Below are 12,707 nucleotides of genomic sequence, written 5' to 3'. Positions count from 1 at the left end.
CAGGCCTGGTCATTTGTATTTTTGATGAATGGAAAAAATCTCTTATTTATGAGGCTGAGAAATCATGTTTTTAGCAACTGCTTATGTTAAGAGAATTAATATATCACAAAGCCAAAACTGTGACAGCTTAGGAAGATTACACTTCGGGGGATGCCTGGCTCATTTGGTTAAGCATCAGCCTTCAGCTTAGGTCATGATCCTGGTGTCCTGGGATCAAGTCCCACATCGGACTTCTTACTCATCAGAGAACGTGCTTCTCCCTCTGCCTGCTGCTCCCCTTGCTTGTGGGTTCTCTCTTTCTCTCTCTCTGTCAAATAAAATCTTTTAAAAAGAAATGAAGAGTACCTACTTAGTAACTGACTGATTCTCTTTTCCTTTACTTAAGGTCTTATATTTTCCATTTGTTAAAGGAGGACATCGTTGGAAAGTCTAAACTGGATAGAATATTTTTGAACGAGAAAATTATTTCTTCACAGCATAATACTTTATTGATTTCTAAAACATAAGACAGTCATTTTATGCTGAACAGTCTTTGAAAATGGATTAAACCATTAGTTAAGCAAAATAGTTGCTCTAAGCTTCATATAGTAATTAATCACTTATTGTTTATTTTCATTTTTAAAATTGAGATAGGGAAGATCTTGTTTGACATTATTTTATTGTGAACATTGCTAATGTCACCCATTCTTTTTAATTTTATTTGCCTCCATTGCTCTTTTGATTTTCTTTCCATGTCTACCTCAATGCAAAATTTCTCCTTTTTTGTTTTTAGAGTCCATAAGTTTTGGCAGAAGATAATAATTTTGTTCAACTCAGAATTTCTATAAAAAGAAATCGTTTTGAAATTCTGAGACTTATTTAGTATGTCTGTTACTCACACTATAGACATACATACATAAGTGATAAATTATTCAAAATCAACAAGTAAAAATAAAATTTCACTAATGTCCACATGTAATTATGATCTTTGTGAAGTTTACCGGGGACTATAATATTCCAGAATACTACTGCTAATGAGGATAGTTCTGTTAAGCAAGAGACTCATATTAAAGTTAGCCAGTGAAAAGAGTATCCCATATTTTTTCAGCACTGCAACAAAAATATCAGAATTGTAATAGTACCAATATTTGTCATAAGAACAAAGAAAATTAATATTAGTGAGTTTACTGTATTCTGAGCCCAGGTCTTCACTATGACCATAGAAAGTCAGCCCATTTTACTCATAATAAAATTGAGCCTCAGCACTAATTAAGAACGTGTGCCTGTTGCACAAAGTAAGAGGCACAGGTTTAGTGGGACTCCAGAGCCTGCCTTTTCCCATGACCATGATGCCTCTCGTGAGGATATAGAATTGGTTACACTTTATCTTAATGGAGTACTTTAGGTTTTCTCATTTGTATTCTATAAATCAGTTTTGGAACAAAATATGTGGTTTCTTTTGCAGAAATTATTTTTCTGTTAGTCATCTGTTCAGACCACTTTATGTCAAGTCATTTCTAATTATCTCCTAGAGTAATTACAAAGCCTGTATTAATGGAAGAAAAAGCTGCATTCCTTCGAAAGCATTTTTTGTGTGTGTGAATTTCCTTTATTGAGCTGAAATAAAATAAAACTCTAAATAGAATGACTGATCCTCTGACATCTGTGAAAGTCTGATAACATGACTGCAGGAGTGACTTTTGTGAGATATATAGAGATGCATTTATTCTGCCACAGTAGCAGCTGTTACAGTGGCAGTACTGTTCCAGTGTTGGTCTTTATACTGAAATTATTATAAGACTGTTTTTATCCTCCAAGTAAGATACCATCTTTGAATGCAGATTTCTTCTTCTTTATGATTTTGCTCTGCATTTTACAGAGATTCTTCAAAAACCCTAATTTGGTTCACTTGGTGGTCATTCTTTCCAGACTATTTCTCATTTTTAAGTTCAGCAATCACATTTTATGCTCTGTATATGAGGTTGTTAGTGGTCTAATTGTAGTTCCATGAAAGTTGTCATAGTAAACTTCTTTTTTTAATAGTTAATGATTGTTGTCACTACATTTTGGTTCAATTTTCCTTCCCTGTTATCTGTTAGTTTTACTCTAGTCAGATTCATCTATTCTTTTTTTTTTTTTTTTTAAGATTTTATATATTTGCCAGAGATCGAGAGAGAGAGTACACACAGGCAGGCAGAGAGGCAGGCAGAGGCAGCGAGAGAAGCAGGCTCTCCGCCAAGCAAGGAGCCCCATGCGGGACCCAATCCCAGGACCTTGGGATCATGAACTGAGCCGAAGGCAGCGGCTCAACCAACTGAGCCACCCAGGTGTCCCTTTTTTTTTTTAGAGAGGGCATGGGGAAGGGGCAAAGGCAAAGAGAGAAATAATCTTAAACAGGCTCTGTGCCCAGTGCAGAGCCCAGCATGGGGCTCAGTCCTGTGACCCTGCTATAATGACCTGGGCTGAAATCAAGAGTCAGACGCTTAACTATCTGAGCCACCGAGGCTCCCTGAACCCATCTATTCTAATGGTTCAGTTTAATTTCCTTTCCTTAGGTTTCCAAATCACCTTAAGTAAAATATAATTTTTCTTTCCCCTACTTGTAAGAGTAGGTTCTCCACAACCTAAAATGTCAGGCCATTAGTATAGGTCAGTGGTAGCTTCTTGGTAGCTTCTGTTTTTATGGACCAATAGTGACCATCTAGCAAACTGCAACCTCAAGGTTCATTTTTGGGAAGCGGTTCTTTCCTCTTGCGCCTTTGCTTTTATAGGCAACAGCCATTTCCCAGATGCCAGATTCACAAGCCTTCTCTGGCCTGTTAGGATCAGTGTAAGTGGCAGCCCATCCTATGAAAGAACAGCATGTAGGCCAAGTGGACCTACAGACAGTATAGCTCCATGACGTCAACTGTCTCTCTGGAGATTTGGGAGAGGGAGTCACCCCAGGTGTATCTTCCAAGCTCAGGCACCATATTCTGTAGTTATTTTGTTCCAGCGGAGTTAAGGAAGGGTCTACAGCACAAGCTCAGGCCACTGTGTGTCCAAGTTCTGGAAGGGCTGAATTTATCATTTATCAACAAAAGAATTTGGGAAGAATTCCAGTATTTTATAATGTTTTAATATGAATTTTGGGATGTAACTATCTTTCCTACAAAAATTATTCAAGCACTTTAAGTGTCCTTTAACATTCATAAAATTCATGAGTTCACGATTATACTTCAAAAAAGAAAGCAAAAACAAAACTCTTTGATAATTTTTACAACCAACTCTTGGCTCTGAAATTTAAGGGACAATATTAAGTATTCTGCCTCTTCTATCAAACAATATTTCAGGATAATCAGAATAGCTCTAGTTGATAAAGTTATTCTCTACAGAAGAATTCCAGCCCATTTTTAATTTCTAATAAAATAACAAGAGTAATCAGTGGATGGAACCATTACTAAAAGATTGATTGGGGTGCCTGGGTGGCACTGGTGGATAAGCGTTCAACTCTTGGTTTCTGCTCAGGTTGTGATCTCAGAGTCCTATGATCCAGCCCTGCATTGGGCTCAGCTGGAGTCTGCCTGATTCTCTCTCCCTCTCCCTGTGCCCTTTCCCCCACTCATGTGCACGTGCTCACTCTCCCTCTCTCAAATAAATCTTAAAAAAAAAAAAAAAAAAAAATTGGGGGGTGGTACCTGAGTGGCTTAGTCCATTGGATGTCCAACTCTTAATTCTGGCTCAGGTCATGATCGGAGTTGTGGATCGAGCCCCAGATCAGGCTCTGTGCTGGGCATGGAGCCTGCTTAGAATTCTTTCTCTCCCCCAAGGCGAGGAAACTCTCCCTCTCTCTCTTAAAAAAAATTTAAAAAAAAAATTTTTTTAATTGATAGGGAACTTTACAGTGATGGGATCAAGTTGTCACCACTTAAATCCAGTGGTTTTTATTAATATCACTAAAAATGGAGTACCCAAACATTGTGAGCCTCCTGTCATGGCACCATAGAAATGCATACTGAAGTAAGGATTAAATGATTTATTTGCCATTTACTAGAAATATTTCAGGCAAAAAAGTGGGAAGGGATGAAGATGAAGCAAGAATGATAAAATCTTAATAATTGTTAAATCTGGGTGAGGGGTGTGTAAGGGTCCATTATATTTTTTTATGTGAATTTTCATTACAAAAAGTTTTAAACTAGAATTGGTGTTTTCAAGATGAAAAAATGGAAAAGAAAATTAATCTTTTTTTTTTTTTTTTCTTAAAACTAACATTGTCTGTTTCGTAATGTTATAAAGTCATCATCCCCATACTTAGGAGAGCTGACCTATAAAGTTGCAGAATTAACATTATGTCCTCTTGCCAGATCTTTCCCTCGACCACTCTGACCTGGTTGCAGAGCTATTGAAGGAGCTGTCTAACCACAATGAACGTGTAGAAGAAAGAAAAATCGCCCTCTATGAACTCATGAAACTGACACAGGAAGAATCTTTCAGTGTTTGGGATGAACATTTCAAAACAATATTACTTCTATTGCTTGAAACCCTTGGGGATAAAGAGGTAAATGGCAGGATGTGTAAATAATAACCTGTTTTCCTGTCTTTGATTGCTGGTTAATCAAGAACTACACAGATTTGGAAATTGGGAAAATGAGTCTCTTACTGCTTCTTCCTGTGTGAAATTTTCATAATGAGTACTTTTTCTTCTAAACCAATAGTTCAATGATTTTGAACAATTGACAATGGGAAAAATTAAAGGTTGCTGATGTTATTTTTATAGGAGAGTGCAAGTTGCTTGTTTTGCGTATTTAAACTACTTGTTCAAAAGTGTAATTTCCTGTTTCATAGGATGTTGTTGGTTCTTGATCTCCTACAAGTATAAAAAGTGCGATTTAAGTTTTCAACTATAGACGTGAAAACTTAATTATGTAATATACCGTATACTTTGTGCAGTTGTCTACAACTTATCCCTGCCCTGATGTTAAGACCCTTAAGTTACAGAAATGGAAAATATGGAAGATTGTCTACAACCCAAAATATTAAAAACATTAAAATATTTCTTCTTAGCCTACAATCAGGGCTTTGGCATTAAAGGTTTTAAGAGAAATCCTAAGGCATCAACCAGCCAGATTTAAAAACTATGCAGAACTGACTGTCATGAAAACATTGGAAGCACATAAAGATCCTCATAAGGAGGTAAGTTACGTGACCATTAAATTATTATTTTATTCTCAGAACTTCTTTTTTTATTAATTATATAATGGATTATTTGCCCCAAGGGTACAGATCTGTGAATCGTCAGGCTTACACACTTCATAGCACTCACCATAGCACATACTATCCCCAATGTCCATAACCCAACCACCCTCTCCATTTCCTCCTTCCTCCCAGCAACCCTCAGTTTGTTTTTTAGGATTAAGAGTCTCTTACGGTTTGTCTCCCTCCCGATCCCATCTTGTTTCATTTTTTGCTTCCCTATCTCCCATAACCCCCTACTCTGCCTCTCAAATTCCTCCTATCAGGGAGATCATATGGTAATCGTTTTTCTCCGATTGACTTACTTTGCTCAGTAATACCCTCTAGTTCCATCCATATCACTGCAAATGGCAAGATTTTGTTTCTTTTGATGGCTGCATAGTATTCCATTGTAGATATATACCACCTCTTTATCCATTTATCTGTTGATGGACATCTAGGTTTTTTCCATAGTTTGGCTATTGTGGACATTGCTGCTATAAACATTTGGGTGCAGTGCCCCTTCAGATCACTATATTTGTATCTTTAGACTAAATACCCTATTCTCAGTACTTATATTATCACATGAAATGTATAAACACTGCTTGAAGTATACCCTTGAAGAGTGTCAGTCATTTCAATCAAATGAACACTTAACTTTGATGTTCCAGTCATATTTTTTCTATTAAATGAGCTGTGGATATCATGGTCTTTCACCTAAAATAAGCCAGCTCTAGGATATAATCTTGATTTCATTTTTTCCTTCTTAATTTGACTTGTAGTTTTCCAATTTAGAAATCACCAGCCATTACTGTCCACTTATCAATAAGAATTGGCTTTTTTGAGGGACACCTGGGTGGCTCAGTGGGTTAAGCCTCTGCCTTTGGCTCAGGTCATGATCTCATGGTCTTGGGATTGAGTCCCACATTGGGCTCTCTGCTCAGCAGGGAGCCTGCTTCCCCCTCTCTCTCTGCCTGCCTCTATGTCTACTTGTGATCTCTGTCTCTGGCAAATAAACAAATAAAATCTTTAAAAAAAAAAAAAAAACAAGAATTTGTTTTTTTGAAGTAACTTAAGAAGAATCATTATTAAAATGGTAAAGTGCCTGTAGGAGGTAGATGTCTGTTCAAAGTTTATTCAATAAAATAATGAGGACAGCTTTCCTGAAAGAGTCCTGTAAATCTGTCTCATCTACCCATCTATCTCTTTTTATTTATAGTTGTGTAAAAAAATTAGCCTTTTTAAACTTTTATTTAAATACCAATTAGTCAACATACAGTGTTAGATTAGTTTCATGTGTAAAGCACCAGAGCAGTAACATGAGGTGCCTCTGGTAGAACCAAAATATAAGTGAAAGAAGTCAAACAAGGAAAGTTAAAAAATAGCAGTAAGACAAAATAGATCAAAACTAAATTTAAGAGCTGAAACTACAACTTTCAGAAGAAAGCATGGATGTAAATCTTTGCCATCTTGGATTAAGCAGTAGTTTCTTAGATACAACACTAAAAGCACAAGTAGCCAACAACCACAACAAAAACATGTATTGGACTTAATCAAAATTTGAAACTTTGTTGCTTCAGGATGCCCAGGTGGCTCAGTTGGTAGAGCATGTGACTATTGATCTCAAGGTTATAAGTTCAAGCCCCACGTTGGGTATAGAGATTACTTAAAATCTTTTGAGGGCACCTGGGGGGCTCCATCAGTTAAGTATCCCATTCTTGATTTTGGCTCCAGTCATGATCTCAGAGTCCTGAGCTTTGAGCCTTTGGGCTCTGCACTCAGCTGGGAGTTGGTTTGAGATTCTCTCTCCCTCACCCTCTACCTCTGCCTCTCCTGCTCATGCTCACTCTCTCTCTCAAATAATCTTTAAAAAATGTATAATAAAGTATTTTTTTAAATAATAGAAAAGGGTGTCTGGGTGGCTCAGTCAGTTAAGCATCTGCCTTCAGGTCATGATCCCAGGGCACCCTGCTCAGCAGGAAGCCTGCTTCTCCGTCTCCCACCTCTACTGCTTGTGTTCCCTCTCTTGCTGTGTCTCTCTCTGTCAAATAAATAAAGGAAATCTTTTTTTAAATAATAATAATAAATAAAAACTTTCATGCTTCAGTGGCACCTAGCTGGGTCAGTCAATAAATCATGAAACTCTTGATCTTGGGGTTATGAGTTCAAGCCCATGTAGGGCATAGAGTTTACTCAAAAATAAATAAGTAAAATTTAAAAATCAGTGTCACAAATTTAAATAATGTATAAAAAAAGAAAACTTCTGTGCTTCAAAGGGCACTCTAAAGAAAGTGGAAAGAAGAAGAAAATTTTTGCAAGTCCTATGTCTGATAAGGTAATATATTAAAAAACTCTTGCAACTCAACAACAAAAAGAGAACCCAATTTAAAAATGAACAAAGAATGGGGTGCCTGGTTGGCTCAGTCCGTTGAGCGTCTGACTTGATTTCAGGGCATGGGATTGAGCTACGTGCTCAGTGGGGAATCTGCTTCTCTCTCTCTCTCCTCCCCCTCCTACCTCTCCCCCCTGCCCCTCACCCTGCTCATGCTTGCTCTCTCTCTCTCTCTCTAAAATAAATAAATGAATTATTTTTTTTTAATGAACTAAGGACCTGAATAGACTCTTATCCAAAGAAGACATGCAAATTGCCAATAAGCACATGAAAAAATGCCCAATATCAGTACTCATTAGGAAAATACACTAAACCCACAATGAGCTACCACTTCACATACATGAGGAAGAAAAACAATAAGTGTTGGTGAGGATTCGGGGGTACCTGATTTGCTCAATTGAAAGAACATATGGCTCTTGATGTTGGGATCTTGAGTTTAAGCTCTACGTTGACCATAGAGATTACTTAAATAAATAAATAAATCTTTTTTAAAAAATGAAAAAGAAAATCAAGTAGTGTTGTGAGGATTTGAAGAAATCGAAACCCTCTGAATATTCAGAAGATAATGACTAGAGGTCTTATAGGAGAGTGAGTCATAACTTCTAAATCTATATGGATTCTTACTTAGATTTCTTTTTTTATTCAGCTGGTGTTTAGTAGTAGAACATCTGTAGTATCTTGCTGAAGATTTAAAAAACTAATATTTGTAGTTATCCACCTTCTGACCCAAATAAGGCCTGGCATCTCTATTTTTACAAAAGATAAAATTGACATTCTTAAGGCATTACATCTAAAATTAGCCCTGGGTCTTCTGACCTCCAGTATATTTGCCACTGTGCCTTTCTTAGTACCTCTCATAGATTGAGATCCAAAGTGAGAAACTACTAAATTAGAAACAAAAGCAATAATTTTTACATGGTCCCAAGACCATCTCTAGAGATTACAGATTCTACTAAAATAGAAAGACAGCCATTTCTTCTCTTCATTATAAAATTAGTGTTGGCCCTCCACTGGCCCAATACAGAAGGAAAGAAAATCATTATAAACAGATGAAGGAATAGCATGTTAAGTTGATAACCCATTAATGAGACTTTTTTAAGATTTTATCTTTAAGTAACGTTTTCACCTCACTTGGAGCTTGAACTCATAACCCCAAGATCAAGAGTTGTATGTTCTACCAACTGAGCATTCAGGTACCCCAGGATTATTTATATTTTATTATAATATAATAATATAATGAAAAGGACATGAATACTCCTGGAACTGAGGGTGCTGATAGTCAGTATGGCTATTCTAGAGGATTCTATTCCCTTTAAAGATAAATGGAGCCTTCACCACCCAGTACAGCTAGACCACAGTATGATTTAAAAATTGAATTAGCCTGAGGTGCCCAGAATGCTCAGTCAGTCAAGTATCCAACTCTTGACTTCAAGTCATGAACTCAGGGTCATGAGATCTAGCCCCATGTCGGCCTCTATACTGAGTGTAGAGCCTGCTTAGGATTCTCTCTCTCCCTCTCTCTGCCCTTTCCCTCCACCCACCCCCCAAAAACAAAACAAAACAAACTTGCATTAGCCAACGTTAAGAGAACATGAAAGAAAGAAAGAATATCAGGAAAAATTATTTCTCCCCATAAATCTATTCTGGTTTCAGAAGTTACTGACAGTTTGCCAACTCTGTGTTATCTGCACCCTCACTTTTTGTGTTTGTTTACTGTAGTAGTTTCAAAGCAAGTTATAGATACCTTGGTGTATTGCATATTTCATGAAGTTTTACTTCTAGGACACAGTACAGCATTTTAAATTTTTACTCCAATTTAAATATTTCCTCTTTGTTTTAGGTGGTAAGATCTGCTGAGGAAGCTGCATCAGTGCTAGCCACTTCAATCAGTCCAGAGCAGTGCATCAAAGTGCTTTGTCCTATCATCCAAACTGCAGATTACCCCATTAATCTGGCTGCAATCAAAATGCAAACAAAAGTGATAGAGAGAGTATCCAAGGAAACCCTTAACTTGCTTTTGCCAGAGATTATGCCAGGCCTAATACAGGTGAGAAAATTTAGAGGAATAAATTATGATACATTTGGGATTCAGTTATTTTAGGCACTTCCTAGGCAACACTAGTGGCATAACCAAGCCTTCCTGCTGTCTTGAATATTCAGAGCAAAGACTTTCCATAACTAGTTCTGTGTGTGTGTGTGTGTGTGTGTATGTGTGTGTACCATTTAGTCATTTTTAAGTGTGCAATTCAGTGGCATTAAATTCATTTATGATGTACAACCATTACAATTCTCCAGCTCCAGAATATATTTTATCATCCCAAACAGGGATGTACCCATTAATAATTCCCTATTCCTTCTCCCCATTGCCTCTGGTAACTTCTACTTTCTCTCTTCTCTCTCTTCTGCTTTATAGGTTCCTCATGTAAATGGAATCACACAGTATTTCTTCTGTTGTGTGGCTGGCTTATTTCATTTAGCATTATGTTTTTAGAATTCATCCATGTTATAGCATGTATTAGAATTTAATTCATTTTTTATGGCTGAGTAATTTCCATTAATGTGACTACCACAATTTGTTGAGCCATTCGTCTTTTGATGAATATCTGGGTTGTTTCCCTTTTTTTAATAACATAAATATTGCAGTGAACTTCCTTTCACCTTCTTATATGTATATATTTAGAAGTAGAATTCCTAGGTCTTGCCCCATTTCTCTCCAAAATGGTTATACTGACTTGCAGTCACAGATGTAATGTGTTTTTCTCTATGCACACAAACCCATCCACATAAACATTTTAATAGTGGGATCACATTTTATAACATGCTTTGCTTAATCATAAATTGTTAACTTTTTCCACCCAATAGATTATATTCTATAATGTAACAATGACTAATATTATATAGTGTGTATAATAAAACCACTCCTGAAAAGAATTAATCATTAATTTCTTTGTGCATCTTTAGTATTATCTTTGACACTGTCCTAAGCCTAATATTAGTCACTAAATTGTGGGGTTTTTGGGTCCTAAGAAAAGCATGTACACAGTATGTTCATGTCATACGTATAGTGGGTACTGAATAGATTTTTGCCAGGTATGAAACTTAGGGTAATGGTAGGGATGGGACAGATGTTGAGCTTAGTTCAGCCTGAATTACAGGAGTAATTGCCTACCCTAGTTTTACTCTGTTTAGATTTTATTCAATAGTGAAGTGCTCTTGGGATCCCTATAGCCGAATAGGGTTCATCTGGAGACTTTACAGAGCAGGTTGGTGAAGTGGCAGCTTTCCAGGCTAAATAAAGGTAGAACCCAATAAGGAAAGCTAGCGGAGTGATAGCGGAATGGAGGTGTGGAAGGAGAGAAGGGCACATTTCTGCTGGGAAAGGCAGGAAGGTTAACTTCAGTCACTAAAGCTTCCTCTCCCTTGGTATGCCTATAATCTCATTTTTGAGCCACATCTTCTGTCCATGTTGGAATTGGAATAGTACATTCTCAGATCCCCCAAGAGTGCTAACAAGGACTTTTCTCCCTAGGGTTATGATAATTCAGAGAGCAGTGTTCGGAAAGCTTGTGTCTTCTGCCTGGTGGCTGTTCATGCGGTAATTGGTGATGAGCTAAAACCACATCTCAGTCAGCTCACTGGCAGTAAAGTAAGTAATGATGCTTTGTCTTAAAGGTGGTGGCATTGGTACATTTTTCAGATTTAGTTCTTTGTTGTGTTAAAGGGTAAATTTGTTATTCACCTTTGAACATGTCGGGCCTTGAGCATCCAACTTATTCCTCCTCTACCGTTTGAATTTTAACTGTTCCTACTTTCACGTTGGTCACTCACATGAAGTCAGGTAGGGTAGGGTGCTGTAAAGAAATGCCTACAGCCAGCACATTCCTTGCACGCTCCCACACCCAAATCCTTGCCCCCAAGGACTGTTTAAGAATAAATAGTGGTTGGGGCGCCTGGCTGGCTCAGTTGGTGGAGTGTGTGACGCTTGATCTCGGTTGTTTTGAGTTTGAGCCCCACAGTAGGTATAGAGATTATTTAAATACGTAAGTACATAAATAAATACTCTTTTAAAAAAGAATAGTGGTTTTATACATTCATGGATTACTTTATATCTCCCAAAATGTGGAACCCTTGTGCATTTCTTTAATTTCCCCCTATGAACTACAATAATCGAATATTTGCTTTCCTTAAGACTTAAAAAAAAAAAAAAAAAGTAGGGGTACCTAGCTGACTCAGTCAGAAGGGCATGCAGCTCTTGATTTGGGGGTCATGAGTTCAAGCCCCACATTAAGTAATAAGATTACTTAACTAAATAAGCTTTAAAAAACTTTTTAAAGACTTTAAGAAAAGAGTCTTTCCTCATTTCTTTGATACAATCAAACATTGAAATTTATTCTACGAGGTGAGGATAAACTATGATTGTTGAATTTTTGCTTATGAACCAGTTAGCAGGAAACACTCTTCCTCATTTAAACAGTTTCCCACACCCTAGCTATTGTCATTACTATGATCAAATTTATTTATTTATTTATTTGACAGAGACAGAGCACAAGTAGGGGGCAGGCAGAGGGAGAAGCAGGGACCCCACTAAGCAGGGAGCCTGATGTAGAACTTGATCCCAGGAACATGGGATCATGACTGAGCTGAAAGCAGACACTTAACTGGCTGAGCCATCCAGGAGCCCCTCTTTTATTTTTTTTCTCCCCCTAAAGTAAACTCTACACTAAGCTTGAACTCAAGAGCCCCACATGCTCTACCAACTGAGCCAGCAAGGTGCCCCAACACAGTGGTTTTCAAAGAAAAAAAGCTTTTGTGATAAGCTCAAGTTGTGTCATAATAATTCAAAGATGTCTGTAGAAGAATTAAATTTGAGTACTTTGTCAAGACTCTTAACTCCAGGAAACAAACTGGGGATAGCTGGAGCCAAGGTTTGTGGGGGGATGGGGTAATTGGCTGATAGGCATTTGAAGTAATGAGCACTGGGAGTTGTATGCAACTAATGAATTACTAAATTCTACCCCTGAAACTAATAATATATGTTAATTAATTGAATCTAAGTAAAAAAATTTTTTTAATGAAGTACTTTGTCAGAATGCTAGGCAGCCAGTTACATATGAGATCATAGCTA

General features: G+C 37.2%; 1 protein-coding gene across 50 annotated transcripts in view; it reads left to right on the top strand.

Annotated features, from left to right (window-relative positions):
- CLASP2 (cytoplasmic linker associated protein 2) overlaps window positions 1-12,707 on the top strand; it is a 184,007-nt gene that overhangs the window by 168,814 nt on the left and 2,486 nt on the right. For all 50 annotated transcript variants that reach the window (XM_059162220.1, XM_059162231.1, XM_059162224.1 and 47 more), the window contains 4 exons: window positions 4,323-4,516; window positions 5,023-5,151; window positions 9,423-9,629; window positions 11,112-11,228. In XM_059162220.1, the coding sequence (XP_059018203.1) occupies window positions 4,323-4,516; window positions 5,023-5,151; window positions 9,423-9,629; window positions 11,112-11,228 (647 nt within the window). The remainder of the gene's footprint in view (window positions 1-4,322; window positions 4,517-5,022; window positions 5,152-9,422; window positions 9,630-11,111; window positions 11,229-12,707) is intronic.

Source organism: Mustela lutreola, chromosome 2, assembly GCF_030435805.1.
Source record: "Mustela lutreola isolate mMusLut2 chromosome 2, mMusLut2.pri, whole genome shotgun sequence".
Taxonomy (NCBI): domain Eukaryota; kingdom Metazoa; phylum Chordata; class Mammalia; order Carnivora; family Mustelidae; genus Mustela; species Mustela lutreola.
The sequence above is the reverse complement of the archived record's forward strand: the minus strand, read 5'-3'. Positions and strand labels throughout refer to the sequence as shown.